The sequence below is a fragment of the Salvelinus fontinalis genome, chromosome 18 (genome assembly GCF_029448725.1).
Source record: "Salvelinus fontinalis isolate EN_2023a chromosome 18, ASM2944872v1, whole genome shotgun sequence".
Taxonomy (NCBI): Eukaryota; Metazoa; Chordata; class Actinopteri; order Salmoniformes; family Salmonidae; genus Salvelinus; species Salvelinus fontinalis.
In genome coordinates, this window is record NC_074682.1 from 33,158,210 (window position 1) to 33,185,722 (window position 27,513).

The 27,513-nt window shown below is 41.7% G+C and overlaps 2 protein-coding genes across 5 annotated transcripts; one reads left to right on the top strand and one right to left on the bottom strand.

The window, feature by feature from the left end:
* Positions 1 to 847: 847 nt before the first annotated feature.
* On the bottom strand, positions 848 to 15,063 carry LOC129815321 (myogenesis-regulating glycosidase-like). Of its 2 annotated transcripts, none has more exons than XM_055869026.1 (5): positions 14,908 to 15,063; positions 14,538 to 14,623; positions 10,997 to 11,099; positions 8,398 to 8,899; positions 848 to 8,032 (listed from the first exon to the last, which is right to left on the bottom strand). In XM_055869026.1, the coding sequence occupies exons 4-5, from the start codon at positions 8,661 to 8,663 to the stop codon at positions 6,244 to 6,246; spliced, it is 2,055 nt and encodes a 684-aa protein (XP_055725001.1). In that variant the 5' UTR covers positions 8,664 to 8,899; positions 10,997 to 11,099; positions 14,538 to 14,623; positions 14,908 to 15,063; the 3' UTR covers positions 848 to 6,243. The 2 variants fall into 2 exon arrangements, with proteins under 2 accessions (XP_055725001.1, XP_055725000.1); XM_055869025.1 differs by having other exon boundaries at positions 8,398 to 8,903.
* On the top strand, positions 9,451 to 26,010 carry LOC129815322 (cysteinyl leukotriene receptor 2-like). 3 transcript variants are annotated; one of them, XM_055869028.1, is made up of 4 exons: positions 9,451 to 9,785; positions 24,476 to 24,538; positions 24,657 to 24,866; positions 24,973 to 26,010. In XM_055869028.1, exons 3-4 carry the CDS (start codon positions 24,691 to 24,693, stop codon positions 25,910 to 25,912), a joined length of 1,116 nt encoding a protein of 371 aa, XP_055725003.1. In that variant the 5' UTR covers positions 9,451 to 9,785; positions 24,476 to 24,538; positions 24,657 to 24,690; the 3' UTR covers positions 25,913 to 26,010. The 3 variants fall into 3 exon arrangements, with proteins under 3 accessions (XP_055725003.1, XP_055725002.1, XP_055725004.1); XM_055869027.1 differs by lacking the exon at positions 9,451 to 9,785 and adding an exon at positions 23,455 to 23,787 and having other exon boundaries at positions 24,476 to 24,866; XM_055869029.1 differs by lacking the exon at positions 9,451 to 9,785 and having other exon boundaries at positions 24,455 to 24,538.
* Positions 26,011 to 27,513: the final 1,503 nt, after the last annotated feature.

Sequence of the window (27,513 nt, forward strand, 5' to 3'; positions counted from 1 at the left end):
TAAGAAGTGCTTCTTTCCACCAATGTTATTGCCTTCACATTAAATATGGATAATCACACATCCTTGTTACATAGGCCTCGAGGTCCTCTTTTAAAGCAACATTTGATCTTCCCCCGTCAACCCTCATTCAAAAGTAAAATTGATTATCTATCTTTTGTCCTATTAAAAACAATTCAAACAATCATTGCTGAAAAGCAAACTTACAATAGTATTGATTTCCTTTAATGTACAGACAGCAAATCGATGTGTCTCCTCAGCGCAGGCCGTGAGACTAGTTACATTTCAGAGAGGAGTCATTGACAAACGAAGTGGAGTTGCTCCAAGGCGCGTTCAGCGGTGTGGACTGTGGTGAATTTACCATCAAACCAGACCATTACTATCATAAGTGGTCAGTATGTTTGTAAGACTAAAGAGCAAAGGTACCATCATCTTCAATTCCCCAATTTGGGTAATAAAAGACTAGTTATCAATTAAATATAATTTGACATTTACCAGACGCTTTTGTATAACATGTCAGCCTGTTTATCTAAGATTCTCTTATTGCGGTTACCCTATCCATGCATCTTTACCATCCCCTCACTCCGTGGCCCTCCACCTTTAATCCCAAACTACGAGATGATATATTGATCAGAGGTAGCCTCCATGTAACCTGTAGAATTGCTTCATTGCTTTCCCATTATCATCCCATGATGGGCTGGGTCACTGAAAGCTACAAAAGGTGTCTCCCTAAGGGGATCTTATTCAACGGGGAACGGTGGAGAAATCTGCTTCTTCTAACGGCCAATTCTTCTAAGGTTGCAGAAGGTTGGAGGTTTGATCATTCTGTCGGCGAAGCAGCAGACACACATTTCAGACACTGGACATGTATTACTGTACCATTCAAATACAAAGGCAGATAATTGACAATCATTAAAATTGTATATTATTTGCAACAACGTAAACATAAGGGGAAAAACAGACAGTTATAAAATTCAAGCAAATTAAAGATGACCATTGTACATTTTAGTCATATGAAAACACAATCCAGGCTATGCATTGAAGACAAAGGCAACATGACTTCCATTGTATTGTTCCTAGAAATAGAGGTTAAGTTGGAGTAGTTACACTAACTCAAGTTTTTTAATGACATGTCAACGTCACAATGAAAGGCAACTGTGGCAATGCTGTACCAGTCATTTGAGTAGATCATCACCATGGCAATGACACTGAACAAAAATATAAATGCAACATGTGAAGTGTTGGTCCCATGTTTCATCAGCTGAAAAAGAACAATCCCAGAATTGTTCCATACACACAAAAAGCATGTTTTGTCACACAACACAATGCCACAGATGTCTCAAGTTGAGGGAGTGTGCAATTGGCATGCTGACTGCAGAAATGTCCACCAGAGCTGTTGGCAGAGAATTTAATGTTAATTTCTCTACCATAAACTGCCTCCAACGTCATTTTAGAGAATTTGGCAGTACGTCCAACCGGGCCTCACAACCGCAGACAATGTGTATCCACGCCAGCCCAGGACCTCCACATCCGGCTTCTTCACCTACGGGATCATCTGAGTGGGGTGGTGAAGAGTATTTCCGTCTGTAATAAAGCCCTTTTGTGGGAAAAAAAACACCTGATTGGCTGGGCCTAATTTAATTTCAGTTGACTGATTTTCTTATATGTATTATCTCAGTAAAATCTTTGAAATTGTTGCATGTTGCGTTTATATTTTTGTTCAGTATATATTAAAACCTGCTCAATGTCCCTGATAACATAAGAATTAGCCTTAAAAAAATGTATTAAAAGAACACAACCATGTCTAAGTATTTTCAACAAAGCTGGTGGTGGTCCTTGAAATTCAGCATTAGGATATATAACTTTACATTTCAGCAAGATACTGAATGACAAAATGTAAAAAGACATCAAAATAATACCGAAGGTCCAAAGATGTCCTTACTTACAGTGAGGGAAAAAAGTATTTGATCCCCTGCTGATTTTGTACATTTGCCCACTGACAAAGAAATGATCAGTCTATAATTTTAATGGTAGGTTTATTTGAACAGTGAGAGACAGAATAACAACAAAAAAAATCAAGAAAAACGCATGTCAAAAATGTTATAAATTGATTTGTATTTTATTGAGGGAAATAAGTATTTGACCCCCTCTCAATCAGAAAGATTTCTGGCTCCCAGGTGTCTTTTATACAGGTAACAAGCTGAGATTAGGAGCACACTCTTAAAGGGAGTGCTCCTAATCTCAGTTTGCTACCTGTATAAAAGACACCTGTCCACAGAAACAATCAATCAATCAGATTCCAAACTCTCCACCATGGCCAAGACCAAAGAGCTCTCCAAGGATGTCAGGGACAAGATTGTTGACCTACACAAGGCTGGAATGGGCTACAAGACCATCGCCAAGAAGCTTGGTGAGAAGGTGACAACAGTTGGTGCTATTATTCGCAAATGGAAGAAACACAAAAGAACTGTCAATCTCCCTCGGCCTGGGGCTCCATGCAAGATCTCACCTCGTGGAGTTGCAATGATCATGAGAACGGTGAGGAATCAGCCCAGAACTACACGGGAGAATCTTGTCAATGATCTCAAGGCAGCTGGGACCATAGTCACCAAGAAACAATTGGTAACGCACTACGCCATGAATGACTGAAATCCTGCAGCTCCCGCAAGGTCCCCCTGCTCAAGATGGGCATGAATATGTGCTGTCTGAAGTTTGCCAATGAACATCTGAATGATTCAGAGGACAACTGGGTGAAAGTGTTGTGGTTAGATGAGACCAAAATGGAGCTCTTTGGCATCAACTCAACTCGCCGTGTTTGGAGGAGGAGGAATGCTGCATATGACCCTTAGAACACCATCCCTACCGTCAAACACGGAGGTGGAAACATTATGCTTTGGGGGTGTTTTTCTGCTAAAGGGACAGGACAACTTCACCGCATCAAAGGGACGATGGACAGGGCCATGTACCGTCAAATCTTGGGTGAGAACCTCCTTCCCTCAGCCAGGGCATTTAAAATGAGTCCTGAATGGGTATTCCAGCATGACAATGACCCAAAACACACGGCCAAGGCAACAAAGGAGTGGCTCAAGAAGAAGCACATTAAGGTCCTGGAGTGGCCTAGCCAGTCTCCAGACCTTCATCCCATAGAAAATCTGTGGAGGGAGCTGAAGGTTCGTGTTGCCAAACGTCAGCCTCGAAACCTTAATGACTTGGAGAAGATCTGCAAAAAGGACTGGGACAAAATCCCTCCTGAGATGTGTGCAAACCTGGTGGCCAACTACAAGAAACGTCTGACCTCTGATTGCCAACAAGGGTTTTGCCACCAAGTACTAAGTCATGTTTTGCAGAGGGTGTTCAAATACTTATTTCCCTCAATCAATTTATAAAAAATTTTACATGCGTTTTTCTGGATTATTTTGTTGTTATTTTGTCACTCACTGTTCAAATAAACCTACCATTAAAATGATAGACTGATCATTTCTTTGTCAGTGGGCAAACGTACAAAATCAGCAGGGGATCAAATACTTTTTTCCCCTCACTGTATGTCATTGAAACAAACTCACGTTTCTGTAGCTTTACTGATTTGCACCGTCTTTTGCCAAATTGGCAACTAGGGATGCAAAATAGTAGCTGGGGGTACCGGTCTTTCTGCTTAGCTAACTTAAATTGTCAGCAATTTGATGTTCTTGAATAGCACAGTTCAGTAGGCCTACCTCCACTAGTAATATGTAACCACATAAAATTACACAGTAGCTTTTTGTAGTCGTGTGTAGAAAGAAAACATTTCAAAGTGTTGTATAAGCGTGTTGTATCTGGCTTAGAAAAAAAAATATGAAATTGATTGACACACTGAGAATATAAAAAGGGCATTTCCAAAGCTATCCTCCTAAAGGAAAAGGACTCGTGTCACAAAGTAAGTAAGAAGCAAAAATAAATAAAAAATGCTAACATTGAGAACTTTTCCCAATCCATCCTTTGAGGCCATGAGCCATACATTCATTGCTATATCAGTGCGTACCTTTCTCTGACTAACAATACATTGATACTTTACTCTTCTGAACCTCACATTGTTATAAAACTAGCCTTACCATAGTCTTCACTGTTCACACAATCTTATGAAGAACAATGTGATGCAAGCAAATATAACTGCAAATCAAACTGTTTGACTTTATGGTGGTCGGAGACCCTCACAATAACTCTCCCACATACAAACAACGTAATCAGTCAACCTAATACACATCTACCTGTTCCAGGTCACATAATGCTGAACGTGTATTGATAAGCCTTCGCATATTGTGGTTTTGGCCGAATTACTACATTATGCTGTTCACTAGAAAAATATATAATAAAAAGGTACTTCATATAAAAGTTAATCAAAGCGGTTTCACCTGCAATGACAGTTCCTGCAAACTATGTTGCTATTTCACTCATGTTTTTGGCTTGCATACAAAATCTCCTGTCATGGGTAAAGAGTGCTCTGAAATTCAAAGGGAAGTCTGTCAGCATCTTGATGTTTTTGTTTTGTATGTACCAAAAGTGGAAAAAACTTAGGCTAGTTCCAGCGAGTCTTTCAGGAGAGCATAGATCTACTCTTGTAAGGTCGATATGAGAACTGCTATAAATAAGCAGAGATGTTATGGAGAAGCTTCTGCCAGTAAAAACAATGACCCCTAGGTGACCTAAGAGTTCACATTACCGCGACATGGTGAATCACACGTACACAGGTTCAATCTTTAAGGTCTCCAAGGACTGGCTAACAAAACAGCAAAAAAGTATTTGCAATATAACAATTACAAAGAGTAATGACATTCAAATATCGGTCAGAAGTATAATTCATGCAGTCATAAGTCATGCAGAAAATGTGGCAGTATATTATTTGTTAAACGGCATTTAAGACAGTCTGGATGGATATTTGACATATGTCACACACAGTGGTTCCAGTTCAAAGTTCAGTTCACTCAGACCTCATAGCATCTTACATATTGGATTATTTCATTATTGCCTACTTAAACAAAACTTGAATTGCACCCATTTCAAGTCCTCTCAATGAAGCCTGAAATGTAAAGACTATTTAGCCAAAGGTTGAGGGTATAATATAAAAAAGTGACACCAAATTAAATGGATAGTTTGTCACTTAAAACATTACAAGACTGAGAAAGTAATTAAGCTTTAAGCACTCAAAAAGACATGTCTAATCACCTACTTCCATGTCAAGAAGTGGGTCCCAGTATGTCTGAGCGGCTTGTATGAGTGGAGGCTTGGAGATGCTAAAAGTGTTTATGTTAATTAATGGTCAGTTACCGTGAGACCAGCAGTCATTTGCATGACAATAACCGTCTGACAAAATGTTATGACCGCCACAGTTCTAGTCCCAGATGGCACCATATTCCCTATATAGTGCACTATTTTTGCCTTCTACATATGGAATAGGGTGCCATTTGGGAAGCACACATGGTTAACACAACAGGGGAAATATGACACCCAACTTCCTGAGAAATCTTTAGGTGTAGAATCTCACGTGCACCTTCTTTTGATTTCAGAGTGGGGAGAACCTTAACAGAACAACCACTGACTGAACAATTACACACTGTATTGTTAAGTGCATTGACACAAAAACAAAAATATCAGCAAAACCAAAAAATCATTAACATATATGTAAGTATACAAGGCATTTTCGCATGTCAAATATACATCTTCCCTTCTTAGTGTGTTGACTCATAAATAAGACATGAGAGCATTCAAATATCAGCCCTTAAAAATGTCAAAGACAGCCGATGACTATTCTGTTAATAGTCGACTGTTATGTCATGCTGAATAAATGTTTGGGTCATATGTCTCATGATACATAATTGTAATGCATAAACATATCTACATTCCAGAAGATGCTGGTGGGAGGGTCTATAGGAGGACGGGCTCAATGTAATGGGTGGAATGGCATAAATGGAACGGTAAACACAGACATGGAAACCACGCTTGACTCCGTTCCATTAATTCCATTCCAGCAATTACAATGACCCTGTCCTCCTATAGCTCCTCCCACCTGCCTCCTCCGCAACATTCCTGGTTTATTGCAAATGCACATGTTTGAGCAAGCAGGAAAGGTTTCTCCTTGATCATTCTTCAGTAATAGTGATTCTACATTTACAAGAACACAAATGTGCTGTGAGCCCTGACATCAGAGAAAATACTATAAACAAATGCATGCAGGCCCACCCGCTAAGCTGTCCAGCCTTGTAACACTCTTCACTAAACCCAGACAAAGTAAGCAATTTCATCAAGATCTACCGGGTAGTCTGTAAGGTGCAGAGGCTCCTTAATATCAAACCGTTCTCCCTTGTAGCTCCGCCAGTGTCCAGCCGGGAGATAGATGTCCCTCTCCTGCTTTCCAGGCTCCAGTACTGGCGCCACCATGAGGTCATCCCCTATCAGGAACTGGGAGTCAATCTTATAAGCAGTCTCGTCGCCAGTGGCGATCCACCACAGAGGTCGTATGATGGGGTCTCCTGTGTCCAGCACCTCCCCAGCAAGTTCCAGAACCCGTGGGGCCACTATGCTCTCATGGATAGCAGTGTACTTCCGGGCGATCTCCACCACCTCGTTATCATACTCCCAGGGGGGGATGGAGAACTGCATGGAGGGCATAAAAGCAGACAGCTCCAGCCAGCGGATGTAGAGCTCACGGTCCGGTAAAGTGCGCTCACCATCAGTGCGGTTCAGATAGGCGTTGCCACCAATCATGTCCGGTAGGATGAACTGGTAGCCGAGAATGCTGATGGTAAGCACGGTGGGAATAAGGGACTTGAGGCCTAGCTCATAGCCCCAAACAGAGTCCCGGTCAATGGGCCTGAAGAAGCAGGAGATGTTCTGGGACTGGTAGCCTGAACGCAGCTCGGCCCGCTCATTGTAAGGAATAGCCATCTCGGTGTAGCGACGGGTGAACGTGCTAGGGTCGCGAAGGGGTATTTTTGTACTGAATTGCCAGGGCAAGTAGTTTGTCTCGCCCGCGTCCAGCTTGAAGGAGGACACTCCGTACTTGGATCGTAAAGACCGCAGGTGGGAGGCGAACCAATCACGGGCCTCTGGGTTGGTAAAGTCTAGAATGCCCCCGATGCCGTTCCACCAGCTTACCAAAGCCGGAAGACGACCTGTAGGTTCTCGTACAAAAAGCCCTCTTTCTACACAGGTGTGAAAATTCTCAGAGTCGTAATTGACAAAAGGGTGTGTCCAGAGAGAGACCAGAAAACCATCTGTTTTGAGCTTCTGGAACATGGCTGTAGCGTTGGGAAACTTGGCCAAGTCAAAATCAAATTCCCCATAGCGGTTTGTGTAGCGATCGTCTAGCTCCAGGTGGCTACAGTTGAAGCCATGCTTGCGGATGTTGGCAGCAAACTTCAACAGTTTCTCTTGGTCTATGTCAGTCTTGTGTAGTGCCCACGTGGACCAGATGGGATGGCGGAACATGGCTTTGGAAGGCACCTTGTTGGGCTTGTTGAAGTATCTGCGCACCATGTACTTGTGAATGGATGTGACATCCAAGCCCACACAGACTCTGTAGCTGAGTTCAGCACAAGGTGCCTCACCAGGGTTTGGCTTGTAGGGTGTGTCATGGTACCTCGCCTGGAAGTACATGGTCTTCTCTGTGTCGTTCCAGCCAAGATGAAAGGGCACAGAGTCATTGATCTTAATGGCCGTGGCATTGGATGAGAGCCAGTAGCGTTCCAAAATGCCCCCAAAGCCATTTCGGTTTGAGTAGATATCACTGGTGACAAAAGGTTTGGGTGCTTGCTGCCCGGAGATGGATATAGGCCAATGCTGTATGGCAGTCTCGGCTCCACCATACCAGTGCGAGACGTTGTAGGTCATGGCGTGCTCCACGGGCAGGCTGGGAACCAATTCTTCCCAACGCACACGGTAGCATTGGACTGTATTGTCAAATACAGTCTGGATGAAAAACTTGAGTTTCCTATCACTGGTGCGCCCACAGCTCAGTATCTCCCCCTCCTTAGAACACGAGTCTAAGTCCAGGGTGCCAGACCTGTCATTCAACATTTAGAGAAGAATGATCAGTTACATATCACATTTCTTTGCATTCAAGTCTCAGGCTATATTCATGTTAGAGCAGTTGATTTATGGTTACATTTGGCACTTTAAAATATAAATACCTGAATAAGCTCATATTGTTTCTGAGATCAAATCATGACTAGTTTGATTCTTTTTAAAGGGGAACTGTACCAGATTAGGGGGCAAGCATGCTTTCCATTCCCCAGTAGATTCATTTGAATTGGATACAGGTATATAATAGAAAGAAATTCTCAAATCACACTTTCCATAATGATTAATAGTAACTGTTGGTTAATGAATACTGATTGATGCTGTCCTATTCTGAAGCGAATCACAAACCTGAAAGACATCCTGAAGACAATAGCCCCTGCCTGGTTGCGAATGATGTAGCCATCCTTGTTAAGGTCCAGAAGTTCTGTCTTGAGCAGTTCAGCCTTGCGCAGAGAACCAATGTAATAGCACCATGCGGTCACCGCAGCAATCACCAGCACCAAGCCTAAGACACTTGCTACAACTAGGGGACGTGCGTCCCTTTTCAGTTTCTGTTTGATAGGTGTAGCATTGGTAACTGTGCCCCCTGCACCTCCTGGTACCACTTGGTACATTGTGGTTATTGTTCAACAGTCCCCCAGTGAAATGGGTAGTAAGAAATCCCTTAAATTGGTGAAAGTGTCTTTAAAAAGTAAAGCAGGAGTCCCCTGATTGACACACCAGTCAAAACACAGTTCTTCCTATATGCAGAGACTTCTATAAGGCATGGCCTTGCAGACTGCCGAGGGAATGTCTTGGTTATTTCTTCAGTAGACGTTGCTCTCTTCCCCCACTATTTTCATCTGTTTACCTGCCTGAACGAAAAGAAAGATAACCGGCTTTTAGATCAAAAGTCTCAAGTCAAAGTTCACCCTAGCAGTTCTTCAGATTTAAAATCACAGAGAAAGAGGGAGAGTTTACTTGCTGCTGACCCCCTCTATAAATAAACCGCTCACCAATTGTTTGAAATCAAAAAGAAAACAAAAAGAAGATATTCACTTTCTCTACTATCACTTTCGTAGTTTCCCCTGCAGCAATACCAACATGTTTGTTTGGTTCAAACACAGACCTAATTTGTATGCAATCAGGTAGATTTGAGTCGATGCAGGGCGAATTCAGGCCTACTCTGGGTCTTTTGTTCTAAAACCCCACGAAAGCCAAGAGGCACACATACAAAACATCCTGTCGCACTAAGTTAATATAATGCCAGTCACGGAACCTTTGACCACATTAGTGGAACTTAAGGGAAATGTGTAACCAAAGCAACAACTCCACTCAGTCATGGGGGTAGGTGGGAATAATCATCAAACCAGGGGCTAAGAGCTTGCCAATGCGCTGACTCATATGTAAACACACAGAAGCTTCAAACACACACAAAACCTCAAGGGTCTTCCCTGGTAGGCCAAAACTAAGCAGACAGGGTGGTTCTGGGTCATTACATGGCTGATGTTAGTTACCAGGACAAATCCAGAAAGAAGTTCAATTCAAGATGCACCAGGCCCAGTGATATGTTCTCAGCCTCTCTCTGAAACCTCTTGCTTGCTGACTGGTATTCCTAACTGGTATGCCTTCATAGCCTGCCTGTGCTGCTGGGGTCGATAATTGTAGTTAATTAGCAATCTAATGGTCTAATTCTGTGTTCAACCAGCCTTGCTATGGATTTTAACCTCAGCGTGAACGCCAACCAATCTTGAAGGGTAAGCAATGGATTTTACATTAACAGGCTGTGGCTGCCAGACCAAACATAGCACAAGTATTAGCATACAATTGCATGTGATAGCCAAGGTGATACCAAAAAATGCATGAATCATGTTTTTTGGTCAATGGTCTGTGAAGGTTAGGCCTACTAGTTGTCATTTCAGCTGATTTGCTATCAGCTAGGCAAATGTCTGTGTGAAATAAACAAAGTACTGACAGGAACCATGAACGTTTCACAAGATATAACAGCAAGGAAGTTAGTGTTTAATTTAGTAACCCCACCCTAAATATAAAATGTCCACTTGTTGAGTGAAGAACATATATTATAAACTGGGTGGTTCGAACCCTGAACGCTGATAAGCTGAACGCTGTGGTATATCAGCTCGTATATCAGGGGTAGGACAAAACATTTATTTGTACTTCTCTAATTACGTTGGTAACCAGTTTATAATTGCAATATGGCAACTTAGGGGTTTGTGATATATGGCCAATATACCACGACTAAGGAATGTATCCAGGCAATCCGCGTTGCGTCGTATTTAGAACAGCCCTTAACCGCGGTATGTTGGCCATATGCAACACCCCCTCGAGCGTTATTGCTTAGTTATACCATACAAACTTTAACCCAACTAGTCTTTGTAATACACATGAGAGATTGCGTTATCGCTCCAGCCAGGCATAAACCGTTAAGCAACTTGAAGAGTTGATGTGTTCTGAGAAAGCGTTTTGACAGCCTTGCAATTGACACAATACGCAGGTCAGTCATTGACAGTGCCAAGTAGCTATTTTACAACGGGTGAGTATAATTTGTGGAACGTTCCAACAGGAATCTTCGTAAATAACAAGGTTGCCAACAAACAACGCATACAAAGTTGTACAGCGGCATAATCAGATACCGGGTAGGTTGTGGGCTATTTAATTACGTTTTTCACGCACACGTTTATTCCGAAAATTCCTCCCTCTGGTAGTCTATGGACAAACATTAAGAATAAGTTACGTGGTGAGTTGATGCCTATTCGGCAGCTAGTTAGCTAGGTGAATTGATAATGCTACTTTGTATGCGTTTGTTGGCAACCTTGTACTTTACGAAGTTTTTGGAACAGATTCGTTGGAACGTTCCAAATTACACCCACCCACTTACAACTAAAACAAAATCTGTATATTAACACGATGGGTATTTAATAGGAGAATTCATTGCAATAATACTCACCGTTCAAGGTAGCAAAATATCCTGTTCCACACACAACGCTTGTATGGTTGCATCGAGTCTGGTCGAATTGCTTGCGCTCACAAAAACAAGACTCCATAGGGTGCTTGGGAAATGTAGTTTCAGATGTGGAGTTCATACAAAAAAAGACGTTAAATCTTTTAGCTTTGGTCTCTCAATAGCTAGGTTTCCATCCAATTAGCAACAGATTTCATGCAGCTATTCTAAAATCGGCATAAAAACAATAACCAAAATGAATTATACTTCTGTTAATAAAAAAATTATTTAACCTTTATTTAACTAGGCAAGTCAGTTAAGAACAAATTCTTATTCACAATGACGGGCTACCAAAAGGCAAAATGCCTCCTGTGGGGAAGGGGGCTGGAAATAAAAATATAGGACAGGACACGCATCACGACAAGAGAGACATTACAACACTACATAAAGACAGACCTAAGACAACAACATAGCATGTTAGCAACATGACAACAACATGGCAGCAGCACAAAACAGGGTACAAACATTATTGGGCACAGAAAACAGCACAAAGGGCAAGAAGGTAGAGACAACAATACATCACGCAAAGCAGCCACAACTGTCAGTAAGAGTGTCAATGATTGAGTCTTTGGCCTGGGAGGGCGGTAATTCTTCCATCGCCAGTAACCCTTGCAGGTCTTCCACTGAGAATTATTTCAGGCCCAAACACTTTTCTGATGATTCTCGTTTGACAAACATTTACTAATGGTTGAGGCGTATTCACTACCATATCATCAACACTAGCGCCACTTGCGTTCTCAATTGTTCCGACTGGCCGTAGGAGATTCTATAACCTGCCCTTACTTTTGCCACCTTGACCTCCTTCACCTTTACAGGGCACTCCAATAACTCTGGATCATGATCCCCACCACAGTTGCAACACTGATCTTCTTCACTCTGATTTTCAATACACACCTTCCGCCTGCAAACATTTGCAACATGGCCAAATCCTTTACAGTTATTGCATTGTAGTGGCTTGTGGACAAATGCTCTTACTGCATACTTTACATAACCTAACTTTATATGTGTGGGGATGTGCTCTTTATCAAAAAACTAAAGAACCAATAGACTTTCTTCCTTTTCTCCATTCACCATGCGTTTCAGATGACGAGCACCAACCACATCTTGGATTCTCTTGAATAATTAAATATCTTCTTCCATCGACACCCCGGCTATGACTCTTAACAGGTGCTCTACTCCTTCAGTTCAACGTATAATACTTTGGAATTTGACATTCTTGTGATTCCCAATGCATTCTTCTTCTGCTCTTCAGTGACACAATTAACCAGCAAAAGCCCACTCCTGGTCACTTCGATTGATTCCACTTTTCCCAAAACATGCTTTACCTTCTTCAATACCTCAAACGGGTTTCCCAGATGCACATCCTTATTTTAAAAAATGCAGCCCAACAAGAAACAAATCCTTTTCAAACCTACACTCCTCATCCATTACAATGTTTTACATGTGTTTCCATCAAATTGACTTGTTGGGGATAAAAGGCTATGCCTTTTGTGGTTAAATTCCCATGGACCGAATAAAAAATACAAGTTAAATGGGTTTCCATCACATTCAACTCTACTGATGGCTTTCTCACAAAATATGTTATTCCGTGATATAGCGAGTGTGCCATCTCTGGTGTTGGCAAAGGGCTCTAGCCAATAGCTCACAGATACAGTGTGAGTATAGCCTATGTGATGAGATTATTATGGACAAAGACCAAGATTATTTTTATTTGTCAAACAGCAGCCAAGCATCAGTGATCATGTCACCAGAATAAAAACCTCAATATTTATTGGAAAGGAGCATCAAGCTCATCACCTTGCACTTTTACCTCCTGTGAAGTTCATCATAATTTTCATCTGTAGACTAATAAAATGCATGGTTTCCTGATGAGTCATAGTGGGAGGACCACACAACATGTCATCGTGTGACTCCCAAGTTTACTTCAATGTGATGGTTATTATATAAATATTTGCCCATAAAAGCATTTCCACTGACATTTCTCGCATAATAAATTGTACTCACACAAAAAGATCAAACCATGCATTAAAGACTAAAACTGGCTAAAGAAAATTGTGATACATAAAATATACCAGTTTGACTGACAGCTGCCATACAGGTTGCAAAATAGTTGGGAGGAGATTTTCGATGTACCGATTCCACGGCACATGGTTTGTGAACTGATATACAAAACGACGCCGGATTCAAAACTTTGAGTTTTTCAATTTAAATGATCATACAAAATGCTTGCAACCAATATAATGTTATGTATATGGGGATACAACCATTACAGCTCTGCAGATTTTGCTGTTAAGAGACCGAATCATTAGATCACTTGTTTTGGTACTTCCCATATGTAGCTTGTTTTTGGTTGCAGGTTAAGTAATGGCTGCAATATTTATTTGGAGCAAACTCTGCAAATAGCACTGCTGGGTGATTTAAAAAGTCCTAGTCAATTGATCAATAATACTCTTAGCAAAGGTGTTTATCTTTCATTTACAATCTGTAGAAACTATGAGAATAGAAAGGTTCAGAACTTTTGTGAAACAGCACAGTAGAAAAATATATGGCAGCTAGAAACTGGATGTTCTTCAGAGATAGTGGGAGGGGTTTAGGATAGCTGAAGGCTGAGACTAAAAACAAACAAAAGATAACTAATGTAAAATATACTGTCCGTGAAAGTTATGTAGTATGAAAAAGCTGGAAGTGGAAGCCTAAGTCCTGTTGTCCATTAGGTTACTCCAATTAGGCGAGGGGTGGTAGAGTTAGGGGAAAATAATAAGAAGGAAAATATATTCAAAATATATATATATATTTAAAATAATATGTGGTACCAGTCAAAAGTTTGGACACACCTACTTATTCCAGGGTTTTCTTTATTTTTACTATTTTCTGCATTGTAAAATAATAGTGAAGACAAACTATGAAATAACACATATGGAACAATGTAGTAACCAAATGAAGTGTTAAAGTGTTAAAAATATATATTTTATATTTGAGATTATTCAAAGTAGCCACCCTTTGCCCCGATGAAGAGCTTTGCACACTCTTGGCATTCTCTCAACCAGTTTCATGAGGTAGTCACCTGGACTGCATTTCAATTAACAGGTGTGCCTTGTTAGAAGTTAATTTGTGGAACTTCTTTCCTTCTTAATATGTTTGAGCCAATCATTTGTGCTGTGACAAGGTAGGGTTGGTATACAGAAGATAGCCATATTTGGAAAAAGACCAAGTCCTGAAGAGACATTTTAAAGTCTTTTTTTTTTCATTTTTTTTTTTTTTCATGTCAGACATGAAGACAGTTGGAATTTCCCAACAAACTAACATGTATAAATTGGATATGCCCTATCGAATGAATGCTGAATGTACTGTATGGAGTACAAATTGATACCGGTGATACACAAGATTTTGTATCTGTCAAACTGATTTGAGACAATGGTTTTTCTTTTGGTCTCATACATTGACAAAGGCCATTTGCTATTTTTACATTCAGAGGTCAGACTCTTACCTGAGTCCCTGTGATGAGTGTGGATGGAGGTCACCATGGTAATGCTGGATATCAGTCAGGGAGCCATCTGGCCTTTGTTGTAAGAACTTGGAGGAATCAAAGTTACTGTAATCAACATCAAGTCATATTAATCTTAATTATTAGTCTTCTCCATTAGAATGAATCACAGAGAAACTCAGCCAACCTTTCTTAGAAATCCCAATCTTGATTTAAATCAACAGTGTATATGCAACACTTCACTGCTTCATTTTCAGGTCTGACAATAGACTTTGCAGTGCGTCATTATAATAATACATGCACTGGTTAACTGATTTGGACAGTCCTATTAAAGAACCAAAACTAAAATACATAAGAAATGAATAGCTCATACTCTTCCCCTGTATGTTTTTCAGGAGTGGTTGAAGTTCTCTGATTGAGAGGTCAGTCATTGGTTTGTGTAGCCAGCCTGCAGAGGGCAGCACGTGTGTTGTTTTGGATGAGCTGAGTGGAGGCATTCGAGGTGGCTCTGTGTCCACAGCACTCAGAGAGCGTGCACGTTTGCTATCTGGTGGGAGAAGAGCCACATAAGACACTGCACAACAGTAGGCCCTATGTAGGCCTACAAAATAAATTCAGACACACATTTTAAATACTTTATTTGAATCCACAAATCACATTACAGATCAAGAAGGATTCAAACATTTCAAAGGTCATATGGCCATTTATGGGTAAACAAAAGCAATGTCATACTGGTTTGGACCCGACAGCATCAGATAGATGGCCTACATGTAGAGAGACAGAGGGGCGCTGTTTCACTCGCTCAGATGCTTTCTCCTGTGAGATACATTCAGCCTCTTGTGAATTGAAGGAAAATTATGAAACACAGAGAGACTAAAAATACATTACGTTTTATTAAAAAATTGTATTGGTCCATTTTTTGGGGAAGCCTGGCTTCCCTTGGCATCCATGAATACACGCCACTGAGTTTTGCATAGTAAGTCTTGCATAGTTCATTTAGTCTCGGCATGTTGCATTGAAAGGGGTTTTAATATTGCATTGATTCAATCACAATTCCAACAGTAAAGCGAAATGTTGATAGTGTTAACTAATGGGGAAAACTCTAGAAATGTTTCTTCCCCGGGAGAGCTACACAGGCATGCAGTTTAGAGGGAACATTGCTGCACACACACCCACAGAGAAACAGAAAGACACAGAACAAGGGGGAGATGATGAGAAGATGAAAAGTCAATGTTGAACTGGTAGAATTTATTTATTTTATTTTTATTTATTTTACCGTTATTTTACCAGGTAAGTTGACTGAGAACACGTTCTCATTTGCAGCAACGACCTGGGGAATAGTTACAGGGGAGAGGAGGGGGATGAATGAGCCAATTGTAAACTGGGGATTATTAGGTGACCATGATGGTTTGAGGGCCAGATTGGGAATTTAGCCAGGACACCGGGGTTAACACCCCTACTCTTACGATAAGTGCCATGGGATTTTTAATGACCTCAGAGAGTCAGGACACCCGTTTAACGTCCCATCCGAAAGACGGCACCCTACACAGGGCAGTGTCCCCAATCACTGCCCTGGGGCATTGGGATATTTTTTAGACCAGAGGAAAGAGTGCCTCCTACTGGCCCTCCAACACCACTTCCAGCAGCATCTGGTCTCCCATCCAGGGACTGACCAGGACCAACCCTGCTTAGCTTCAGAAGCAAGCCAGTAGTGGTATGCAGGGTGGTATGCTGCTGGCTAGAATGGAGCACAGACAGTCGTACCTGGGTTATGCTGAAAAGAGAATTGCAGGACAGGAGGGAAGAGTGGGCATCCGTTGTTTACAGCAGCAGCTGACCCCTAGAACACTGACCTGGAGGCCCTGTGGCTCATCTGTAGTTTCCTGAGCTACAGGAAGTCCTGTTTGGGCAGATGAGGAAAGAGAGGAAATAAGACATCTGTCCCTCAACTCTGGACACAGAAGATGTATGATTGGTTTTATAAGCTCAGGTGAAGCATAGTGGATAATTATGGGAATACTAGTGTAAGAAGAGGATTTTGTAACACTTGTTAGGTTCTAAATGAACCTAGTAAAACTCACGGACGATTAGTAAAGCTTAAACCAAGTTTATTCACCCATTGGGTCATTCACCAGTGGTAGTATACCCCAATTTTGGGTGGAATCTCCTCCTTCTCTCTAAACATTGCATCTTTGTTGCTAGGCAGGCCCTTAACCTCGGCCCTTCCTCACTAAACCACATCTCTCCACCCTTATCAGTGCCTGCCAACATGTGATCATCTTTCCTTCGTGATTCAAAAACAAACACCACTGCATGTTAAATAAAAAAAATAAACCAATTAGAATAACCAATCAACTTAGAATTACAACTCTTGATAACTCCATAAGAAAATAATGGTATCCCATAAGGTAATGGTAAAATAGACTAGAGACTGGTGTCTCTCATTCATATTATAATTAAATCCCACCTGTCTCGATCATTTCTAGTGAGGTTGATTCCTCTGTGTACGTGCTGAGCTTGAGCTGAGGAGCCGTGATCTCCCCAGTCTCTATACAGTACCTCTCTTACACAGAGCTGTGTCTCACTCTCCACCTCTCCTACCCCACCTTAACCCATAAGAGTATAAGCCCTGTCTAAGCCGGGGGAGGGTGGGGGGTACTACCAAGCTATATGAAATAGTTTTAAGAAGGTCATACCAAGGATCATTTTACTATTTGATTTTTAATTTTAAAACACCTTGAAGTATCAAAAAAATATTTAAAAAAATATATATTTGATGATTTTTTTTTTTTTGGCATTACTGCTATTAGCGCATACAAATGCATTGAATAACATATTCACTACATGGAACAACAGATAGTCCCCCCTCAAAAAAAATCTAAAGAAAGTTTGTTCTGAAGCGTCTATCCTTTATCTGAGAGATATAAGATCAAGAAACGTGATTTTTTTTTTTTTTTTTTTTTTTTTTACATGTATTTGAACCCCATATTTTTGTCACTAAACAGTCTCCATATATACTTCAGTAAATGTTTTTGACTGGTACTGGGGGACCTCCACATGAGTCTTGTTAGGTCTGTGGGCATCCTAGAGAAAAACAACCAAGATGTACAGTATCAGTCAAAAGTTTGGACACACCTACTCATTTAAGGGTTTTCTTTATTTTTACAATTTTCTACATTGTAGAATATTAGCAAAGACATCTGAACTATGAAATAACACATATGAAATCATGTAGTAACCAAAAAAGTGTTAAACAAATCAAGATATTTTATATTTGAGATTCTTCAAAGTAGCCACCCTTTGCCTTGATGACAGCTTTGCACACTCTTGGCATTCTCTCAACCAGCTTCATGAGGTAGTCACCTGGAATGCATTTCAATTAACTTCTCTTGGGTAAGGGGCAGCATTCGGAATTTTGGATGAAAAGCATGCCCAAATTAAACTGCCAGCTACTCATCCCCAGAAGATAAGATATGCATATTATTAGTATATTTGGGTAGAAAACACTCTGAAGTTTCTAAACTGTTTGAATCATGTCTGTGAGTATAACAGAACTTATTTAGCAGGCAAAACCCCGAGGACAAACCATTCTGAGTTTTTTTTTTTTTTTGAGGTCACTCTTTTCAATGAGGTTTCATTGGAAACCAGATTTCTAAGGGACCTTCTTGCAGTTCCTACCGCTTCCACTGGATGTCAACAGTCTTTAGAAATTGGTTGAGGTTTTTCCTTTGAGAAATGAAGAAGTAGCCATGTTCAGAATGAGGCTCCAGTGAAGTGTACTGTTTGTTAGAGGCGCGTGACCAGAAAGCATGCTACACATTGTTTTCCTCCGGTATTGAACACAGGTCCGTCTTCAATTTTATTGATTATTTACGTTAAAAAATACCTAAAGTTGTATTACAAAAGTAGTTTGAAATTTTTTGGCAAAGTTTACAGGTAACCTTTGAGATATTTTGTAGTCACGTTTCACAATTTGGAACCGGTGTTTTTCTGGATCAAATGCGCCAAATAAATGGACATTTTGGATATATATCGACGGAATTAATCAAACAAAAGGACCATTTGTGATGTTTATGGGACATATTGGAGTGCCAACAACAGAAGCTCGTCAAAGGTAAGGCATGAATTATATTTTTATTTCTGCGTTTTGTCGCGCCTGCAGGGTTGAAATATGCTTCTCTCTCTTTGTTTACAATGGTGCTATCCTTAGAAAATAGCATCGTTTGCTTTCGCCGAAAAGCCTATTTGAATTCTGACATGTTGGCTGGATTCACAACCAGTGTAGCTTTAATTTGGTATCTTTCATGTGTGATTTAATGAAAGTTAGATTTTTATCATTTTTATAGTAATTCATTTGAATTTGGTGCTCTGCATTTTCTCTGGCTTTTTGATAGTGAGATAGTAGCGTCCCGCCTAAACTCAGATTTTTGGATATAAATATGAACTTTACCGAACAAAACATACATGTATTGTGTAACATGAAGTCCTATGAGTGTCATCTGATGAAGATCATCAAAGGTTAGTGATTAATTTTATCTCTATTTCTGCTTTTTGTTACTCCTCTCTTTGGCTGGAAAAATGGCTGTCTTTTTCTGTGACTTGGCTCGAACCTTAAAAATAAAGGAGAGCCGCACACTCTAGGAGCTCAGATGCAAAAATATTTAATTTACCAGGGTACCCTGATGAAGACAGCTTGCCTGTCGAAACGTTGGTAAATTAAATATTTTTCTATCTGAGCTCCTAGAGTGTGCGGCTCTCCTTTATTTTTAAGTTTTCTACTCCGCTAGCCAGCACCTCGCCTAAATAGGTGTGCGTTTCTTTTTCTTCTAGATTACTTGGCTCGAACCTAACATAATCGTTTGGTGTGCTTTCGTCGTAAAACCTATTTGAAATCGGACACTATGGCTGGATTTAAAATGGTGTAAAATACTTGTATGTTTGAGGAATATAAATTATGGCATTTTTGTTGTTTTGAATTTGGCGCCCTGCAGTTTCACTGGCTGTTGACGAGGTGGGACGCTACCGTCCCACATACCCTAGTGAGGTTAACAGGTGTGCCTGGTTAAAAGTTCATTTGTGGAATTTCTTTCCTTCTTAATGCGTTTGAGCCAATCAGCTGTGACAAGGTAGGGGTGGTATACAAAAGATAGCTCTATTTAGTAAAAGATCAAGTCCATATTAAGGCAAGAACAGCTCAAATAAGCAAAGAGAAATGACAGTCCATCATTACTTTAAGACATGAAGGTCAGTCAATACGGAAAATTTCAAGAACTTTGAAAGTTTCTTCAAATGCAGTCACAAAAACCATCAAGCGCTGTGATGAAACTGTCTCTCATGAGTACCACCACAGGAAAGGAAGACCCAGAGTTACCTCTGCTGCAGAGGATAAGTTCATTAGAATTACCAGCCTCAGAAGTTTCAGCCAAAATAAATGTAGAGTTCAGAGGAGACTGTGTGAATCAGGCCTTCATTTTCTAATTTCTGGAAAAAATAACACTAATAAAGGACACCAATATGAAGGAGAGACTTGCTTCGGCCAAAAAACATGACCAATGGACATTAGACCGGTGGAAAGTCCTTTGGTCTGATGAGTCCACATTTTTGTGTCTTTGTGAGACGCAGAGTAGATTAACGGATGATCTCCGCATGTGTGGTTCCCACTGTGAAGCATGGAGGAGGAGGTGTTTTGATCTCAACCCAGGTTCCCCTTTCTCTAGTCATTGTGCCTCAGATTAATCTATTATTGAGCCAGCGGCTGCAGGTTCTCTTTGTGTCTTCACTGGCCCACTACCCACCTGACAAGGTATGGCCAGGTCAGCTTCCCAAGAGTCACAGGAGCGGGGCAGCCAATTAAAAGGAAGATGGTCATGGTAAATCTGTTGGACCTTTATTAGCTTTTTTCAGCTCACTGTACCCTTTAAGGATCCACTTCAGGTTATAAGTGTAGTGACCCCAACATTCTACAGTGATTTACTGTAGTAGGCCCCGTTCATTCGTCCTCACTTGTGTGGACCATTTGTCCTCCGCGTGCACAGTCCTGCTCACAAACTCCCGATCTCTTGCATTCTAGCACTCATCTCGCACTGGAGCCTACAAGTCTGGCGTCATAACCTCTGATATCTTGATCAACACCTCACTTAAGCCTATTACCCCTTATTTGTTGCAGGCTGCTCAATAACAATGACACAAGGCCCGGCCAAATAGTCAGCCCTTAGCCCAAGTTTTCACCTTCAATAAATACCAAAACACATCATTCCTTTCTAAAAAAAAAGCTGGCACATTTCCCACCAGCCGGCCTGAGGCAGGAATGACAGTCAATACCGGTGAACTCTCTCTCTCCCTCAATGTGTACATTTGCATCTGACATTTGCATCTGACAAAAAAAGGTCAGAAAATTTCTAATACGTTATCTTCATACTTGCTTATGTGGTGACATAGAGAAGACAGAACCTACATGCCAGGAGGTGTCTAAGAAAGGCCTGAAAAATTGCCAAAGACTACAGCCACCCGAGACATGGACTGTTCTCCATACTCCCGTCCGGCAGGTAGTACCGGTGCATCAAGGCTCAGACCAACAGACTCATAAAAAGCTTCTATCCCTTGGCCATAAGACTGTTAAACGGCTAACTACTACTGTTCCCCTTATACTTACGCTGCTACTAAAATTATTATTGATTCGATTTATTACTACCACCACGCTGCTGTTCATTGATTATTGATTGCCATTATCATAGGTATTTATCCTGCTACTGGCCACTATTACTCCTGTTTACATGTATATATTACCATTAGAATATTACTAAAAGTATTTCTATATTCCTGCTACAGTCACTTTTCATCCCTGGTTACATGTACTGTATATCCGCCTATAATGCCTACACTGACACTCTTACATACACACACTCACATACACACACGCACCACTACACACACACACACACCTACCTCCTATGCTGCTGCCATACTATTATTATTATTAATCCTGCTACCAGTCACTTTTCCTAATCCCTGCCTACATGTAAATATCTACCTCAAATACTCCAGTATCCCTGCACATTGTACATTTACCCTGTAGAGTATATACAGTTGAAGTCGGACATTTACATACACCTTAGCCAAATACATTTAAACTCAGTTTTCACAATTCCTGACATTTAATCCTCGTAAATATTCCCTGTTTAGGTCAGTTAGGATCACCACTTTATTTTAAAAATGTAAGAATAACAGTAGAGAGAATGATTTATTTCAGCTTTTATTTCTTTCATCACATTCCCAGTGGGACAGAAGTTTACATACACTCAATTAGTATTTGGTATCATTGCCTTTAAATTGTTTAACTTGGGTCAAACGTTTTGGGTAGCCTTCCACACGCTTCCCACAATAAGTTGGGTGAATTTTGGCCCATTCCTCCTGACAGAGCTGGTGTAACTGAGTCAGGTTTGTAGGCCTCCTTGCTCGCACACGCCTTTTCAGTTCTGCTCAAAAAAATTCTATAGGATTGAGGTCAGGGCTTTGTAATGGCAACTCCAATACCTTGACTTTGTTGTCCTTAAGCCATTTTGCCACAACTTTGGAAGTATGCATGGGGTCATTGTCCATTTCAAAGACCCATTTGCGACCAAGCTTTAACTTCCTGACTGATGTCTTGAGATGTTGCTTCAATATAGCCACATAATTTTCCTTTCCTCATGATGCCATCTATTTTGTGAAGTGCACCAGTCCCTCCTGCAACAAAGCACCCCCACAACATGATGCTGCCACCACCGTGCTTCACGGTTGGGATGGTGTTCTTCGGCTTGCAAGCGTCCCCCTTTTTCCTACAAACATAACGATGGTCATTATGGCTAAACAGTTCTATTTTTGTTTCATCAGACCAGAGGACATTTCTCCAAAAAGTACGATCTTTGTCCCCATGTGCAGTTGCAAACCGTAGTCTGACTTTTTTTATGGCGGTTTTGGAGCAGTGGCTTCTTCCTTGCTGAGCGGCCTTTCAGGTTATGTCGATATAGGACTCGTTTTACTGTGGATATAGATACTTTTGTACCTGTTTCCTCCAGCATCTTCACAAGGTCCTTTGCTGTTGTTCTGGGATTGATTTGCACTTTTCGCACCAAAGTACGCTCATCTCTCGGAGACAGAACGCGTCTCCTTCCTGAGTGGAATGACGGTTGCGTGGTCACATGGTGTTTATACTTGCGTACTATTGTTTGTACAGATGAACGTGGTTCCTTCAGGTGTTTGGAAATTGCTCCCAAGGATGAATCAGACCTTGTGGAGGTCTTCAATTTTTTTTCTGAGGTCTTGGCTGATTTCTTTTGATTTTCCCATGATGTCAAGCAAAGAGGCACTGAGTTTGAAGGTAGGCCTTGAAATACATCCACAGGTACACCTCCAATTGACTCAAATGATGTTAATTAGCCTATCAGAAGCTTCTGAAGCCATGACATTTTCTGGAAATCTCCAAGCTGTTTAAAGGCACAGTCAACTTAGTGTATGTAAACTTCTGTCCCACTGGAATTGTGATACAATGAATTATAAGTGAAATAATCTGGGTGTAAACAATTGTTGGAAAAATGACTTGTGTCTTGCACAAAGTAGATGTCCTAACCGACTTGCCAAAACTATAGTTTGTTAACAAGAAATTTGTGGAGTGGTTGAACAGCAAGTTTTTATGACTCCAACCTAAGTGTATGTTAACTTCCTACTTCAACTGTAGCTTCCTTTCGTATTTCTCGTGTTAGAATTTTTTTAAATATTATTTTTACATTGAATACTGCACGGTTGGGTAAAGCTCGCAAGTTTAGCATTTCACTAAATCTTCAAACTTGAAATAGAGAGAGGCGGGTCGTTGAGTTGGCACTCTGCCCAGTAGTCATACCGTTTCTGTTCCATGGAACTCCACCACGAACCCCCCCCCCCCCCCACTTAAACTCTGCATAAAGAGTGCACAAACTATTCAGACTCAAACAAACCGACTAACACGACTCCTGACGTATCTGAGGAGAGAAGAGGAAAGGAGAGGAGAAAAGAGAAGAGGGACTTTTAATGAAGACATAGTTTATACTATTGGGGGTGTCTTGACTAGACATACTCAGAAGACTCCAGATGTGTGTAGTTAGAGTTAAGGGACTTCTAACAGTAATCTACCAGTACTGTAGTATCTGATAACACAGCAAAGGTCGACAGGCAGACACTATTTGTCCCACGAATGATGTACAACAGAATGCAGGAGTATGCTCTGACAGAATGACAAGTGAGTAGCTGCAGCTCCTTCACACACATCTGTTGAAACAGTTACTTGTAGTGTGCTCACTACAAGGTGAGCACACTACATCCTGTGGCATAAAGGTCCAGACCTCTTGGAAGAGATCATTTTACTCACATATAAGGCTGTAGTATTTATTTTCAGCCGAATGCTGTTTGACTGTTGTAGTGTATATATAGTGCGTTGTTGTTGTTAACATAGCCGTTGCCTCAGGCTGGCAGGTATAACTGATAATTTTCCTGTGGTTTGTAACATTTGCATCAGCGAACAGACCTACACGAGCAGAACAACATAACTCGTGTTCACCTAAGGACACACTTCCTCATTCCAATGTAACTGCCTAGTGCTATTTTGGATATGGTGGTTCTGTCCAGAAACAACCACACACCCTTAAAACCTAGGTCCTAGGCAGGTCTAAGCAACATGGTAATAGTGCCACCTTTCCCTAACAGTTAAATAACATAATAGAAATGATTCTGCTGATAATGATGATGATGATTATGATTAAAAGGATGGTCAATGGTCATGATGCCAACGATATCGAATACTGTGATAATGGTGATAGCGATTATGATAATGGGAGCGATAGTGTTTATAAAGAGGGTAATAATAATGATGATGAAGATGATTATGGTGATAGTTACGCCAATGATGATGCCTCTGTGTCTCTCCCCAGCTCCGTGGCTTGAAACGTCCCACTCGCTCGACTACACCCTTCCGCCAGTGATCATTCACCTTGGTAACCACACGACGACAGCATTGAATAGCAACCAGTCCTGTAGTGGTGATGACGAGTTCTTTAAGTACCGAGCCTACACTGTCACCTACCTACTGGTGTTCCCTATGGCGTTTCTTAGCAACATTGGAGCGCTGTTTGTGTTCCTGCGACTGATGCCCAAACGGTCTGCGTCCTCTGTCCTCATGACCAATCTCGCCCTATCAGATGCATGCTTCTCCCTCACCCTGCCGCTGCGATTGGCCTACTACTTCAGAGGCGCTCGCTGGGACCTCCCTGATTGGCTGTGCCGACTGTGTGTGTTTTGCTTCTATCTCAACCTCTACACCAGGTACAGTACACACACACACGACCTAATTATCAGAATGTGAGTTGACACTGGTTGCCCAGAAAGACACCTAACTAATAAACTATGTCTTAACTATTCTTCCCTACAGCGTTCTCTTCCTTACTGGACTGAGCGTGCTCCGTTGGCTGGCCGTGCTGAAGCCTCTCCGTCATCGAGCCTTGGCCACGCCCCTTCGTGCCTTATTGGCATGCTTGGGCATTTGGCTGTTTGTGGGCGGCGCTTCAGTCCCATTCCTGTTTTCGGGGACCAGGGTGAGGGCAGGACTAACACGCTGCTTCGAGCCACGTAACCCTGCCTCCTGGAAGATGATCTTCGTTCTCAACTACGTGGGCATGACATTCGGCTTCCTGATCCCGTTCGTCACCATCCTCGGTTGCTACGGCTGCATCATACACCGACTGACAGCTACAGCCTCGTCAGCATTAGGGTTGACTGGTAGCCTGAACAGGAACAAGATACGTAACCAGGGGAGACGTCGGCGCCGGCGCCGGTCTCTGCGTCTGGTCGCCATGGTGATCTGCACATTCCTACTGTGCTTTCTGCCCTATCACGTGGCTCGCTCACTGCACCTGCACGCGGTGGTGGGCAGGTGGGGCTGTGTAGCTACGGCGACACTGCAGCGGGTGTTGGTGGTGACGCTGTGTCTGGCGGCGGCCAACAGTGTGGTTAACCCTCTGTTCTACTACTACTCCGGGGAGTCCTTTAGAGCGGTCATACGCAGCGCCTCGTCACGACGACGGTCCTTCTCCTCCTCCTTCACTCAGGGCAGCCTGCTGCTCTCTCGCAGAAAGAAGACCACAATGCATACAACACCAACAATGCGAGACTCACCCCTCACTCCACCCCTAACCCTTCCTGGGTCGCTACCAGACACACCCCTCACTCCACCCCTAACTCTTCCTGCGTCCCTACCAGACACACTCCTCACTCCACCCCTAACCCTTCCTGGGTCACTACCAGACACACCCCTCACTCCACCCCTAACCTTCCTGGGTCGCTACCAGACACAACCCTCACTCCACCCCTAACCCTTCCTGGGTCCCTACCAGACACAGCCCTCGCTCCACCCCTAACCCTTCCTGGGTCCCTACCAGACACACAAAGCCGTGTGGAAGACAGTCTATAAAGGGTTCAAAACCTATTTGCACTATACCCCACCTCTACTTACAGACACTGAGACCTGAACCCCTAGCTACACTCTCCAGAATCAGAGACACTTTGCTGCACATATAAAATGGAGCCCTGAGGCCTGAACCACACACACACACCCACACTGAGGCACTAACCCCCCGAGGCACTTTGTGGGTGTGCTCTCTATTATTATGTCCATTCCCGCTGACCGGCCGGCAGTTGCTCATCCCTGCAATAGGCCGTGCAGCCACAGGTGCCGGGCCTACTTTTGTTTGATTGTTTATTATTCCAGTGTTAATCATTACACTCTTCATAGATGTATCATATAGGTCAAAAATTGTGTTGCACAAGTCCCACAGGCTCACATTTGTAGGTTAAATTTAATAATATCTTCATTTGATCATAGTGATTGACAAATGTTGCCTAGATAATACATATTTAGTTTTTTACTTGACATTGAAGTAACAGATAACTATATTTGATGCAAGAGCTTCGAACACCACAAACACCACCTCACAAAAGACCTCATCCAACATCAAGAGGCTCTTGTCCAGTTTGACATTGCATATAAAGTTACCAGGACCATTGGAGACCATGCAGACCTCACGCAGAGATTTGATAAAGACTGTTGGCTGAAGCCAGAGTCTGGAAAGCACTCAATCTCAAGGACATCTGAGGATATCAACCATAAGTGTGCTTCTTGATCAGGTGTGTACCTGATCAAGATTACTTTGACACCTGTCAGGTTTTACCAAAGCTTCCAGAACATCCAAATAAACCTGTTGCGCAAGTTGGACTATGAGTAACTAGTGTTGTGGATCAGCAACCACAAACTGAAATTACACCGTGAGAAGAACAAACTGTCTGCTCATTTGGAACACAGACAGAGGCCCAAAGTTGACAGTTGATTTCAGCTGTTGTGCTGAGACCCTAGAATAGAAATTGTTATCTTAAATGCCACAGTTAGAGAAGTAATGTAAGAAATGGGAAAGAATAAGTAGTACTGAAACCATCGACAATGTAGACTCACAAAATGTGTATTTATTTTTATAATGTTCAGTGGCGTGTTTTTATGGTTGCCAAGGGAAGCCAGGCTGAATAATGAATTTATCTTTCATCTCTGTGTTTCATAATTTTCCTTCAATTCGCAAGAAGCTGTATGTTTCTCACCCTCTGTCTTTGAATGTGTAGGCCATCTATCTGATGCTGTCTGGTCAAAAAAGAGTATGATATTGTTGCCTCCTGTAGCATTTAATGCAAGGGAGGCCAACAAGCATTTGGCCTCCTTTGAAATTTTTTTTTATAAAATAATAGCCAATCAGCGTTGAGCTAAACTGAGTGAGTTGAACTGTGAATGGTCCTGGAGCACCAAAAAAAAGTGTCAAGGGAAGCCAGTTAGGATTTGGCTTTTCTCCAAACGTAATTGACAGAAATAAAACTTGAAATGTTGCATCTCGTTGTGTTTTTGTCCTCCAGTGGCTAGCTAGCTAAAATTGGT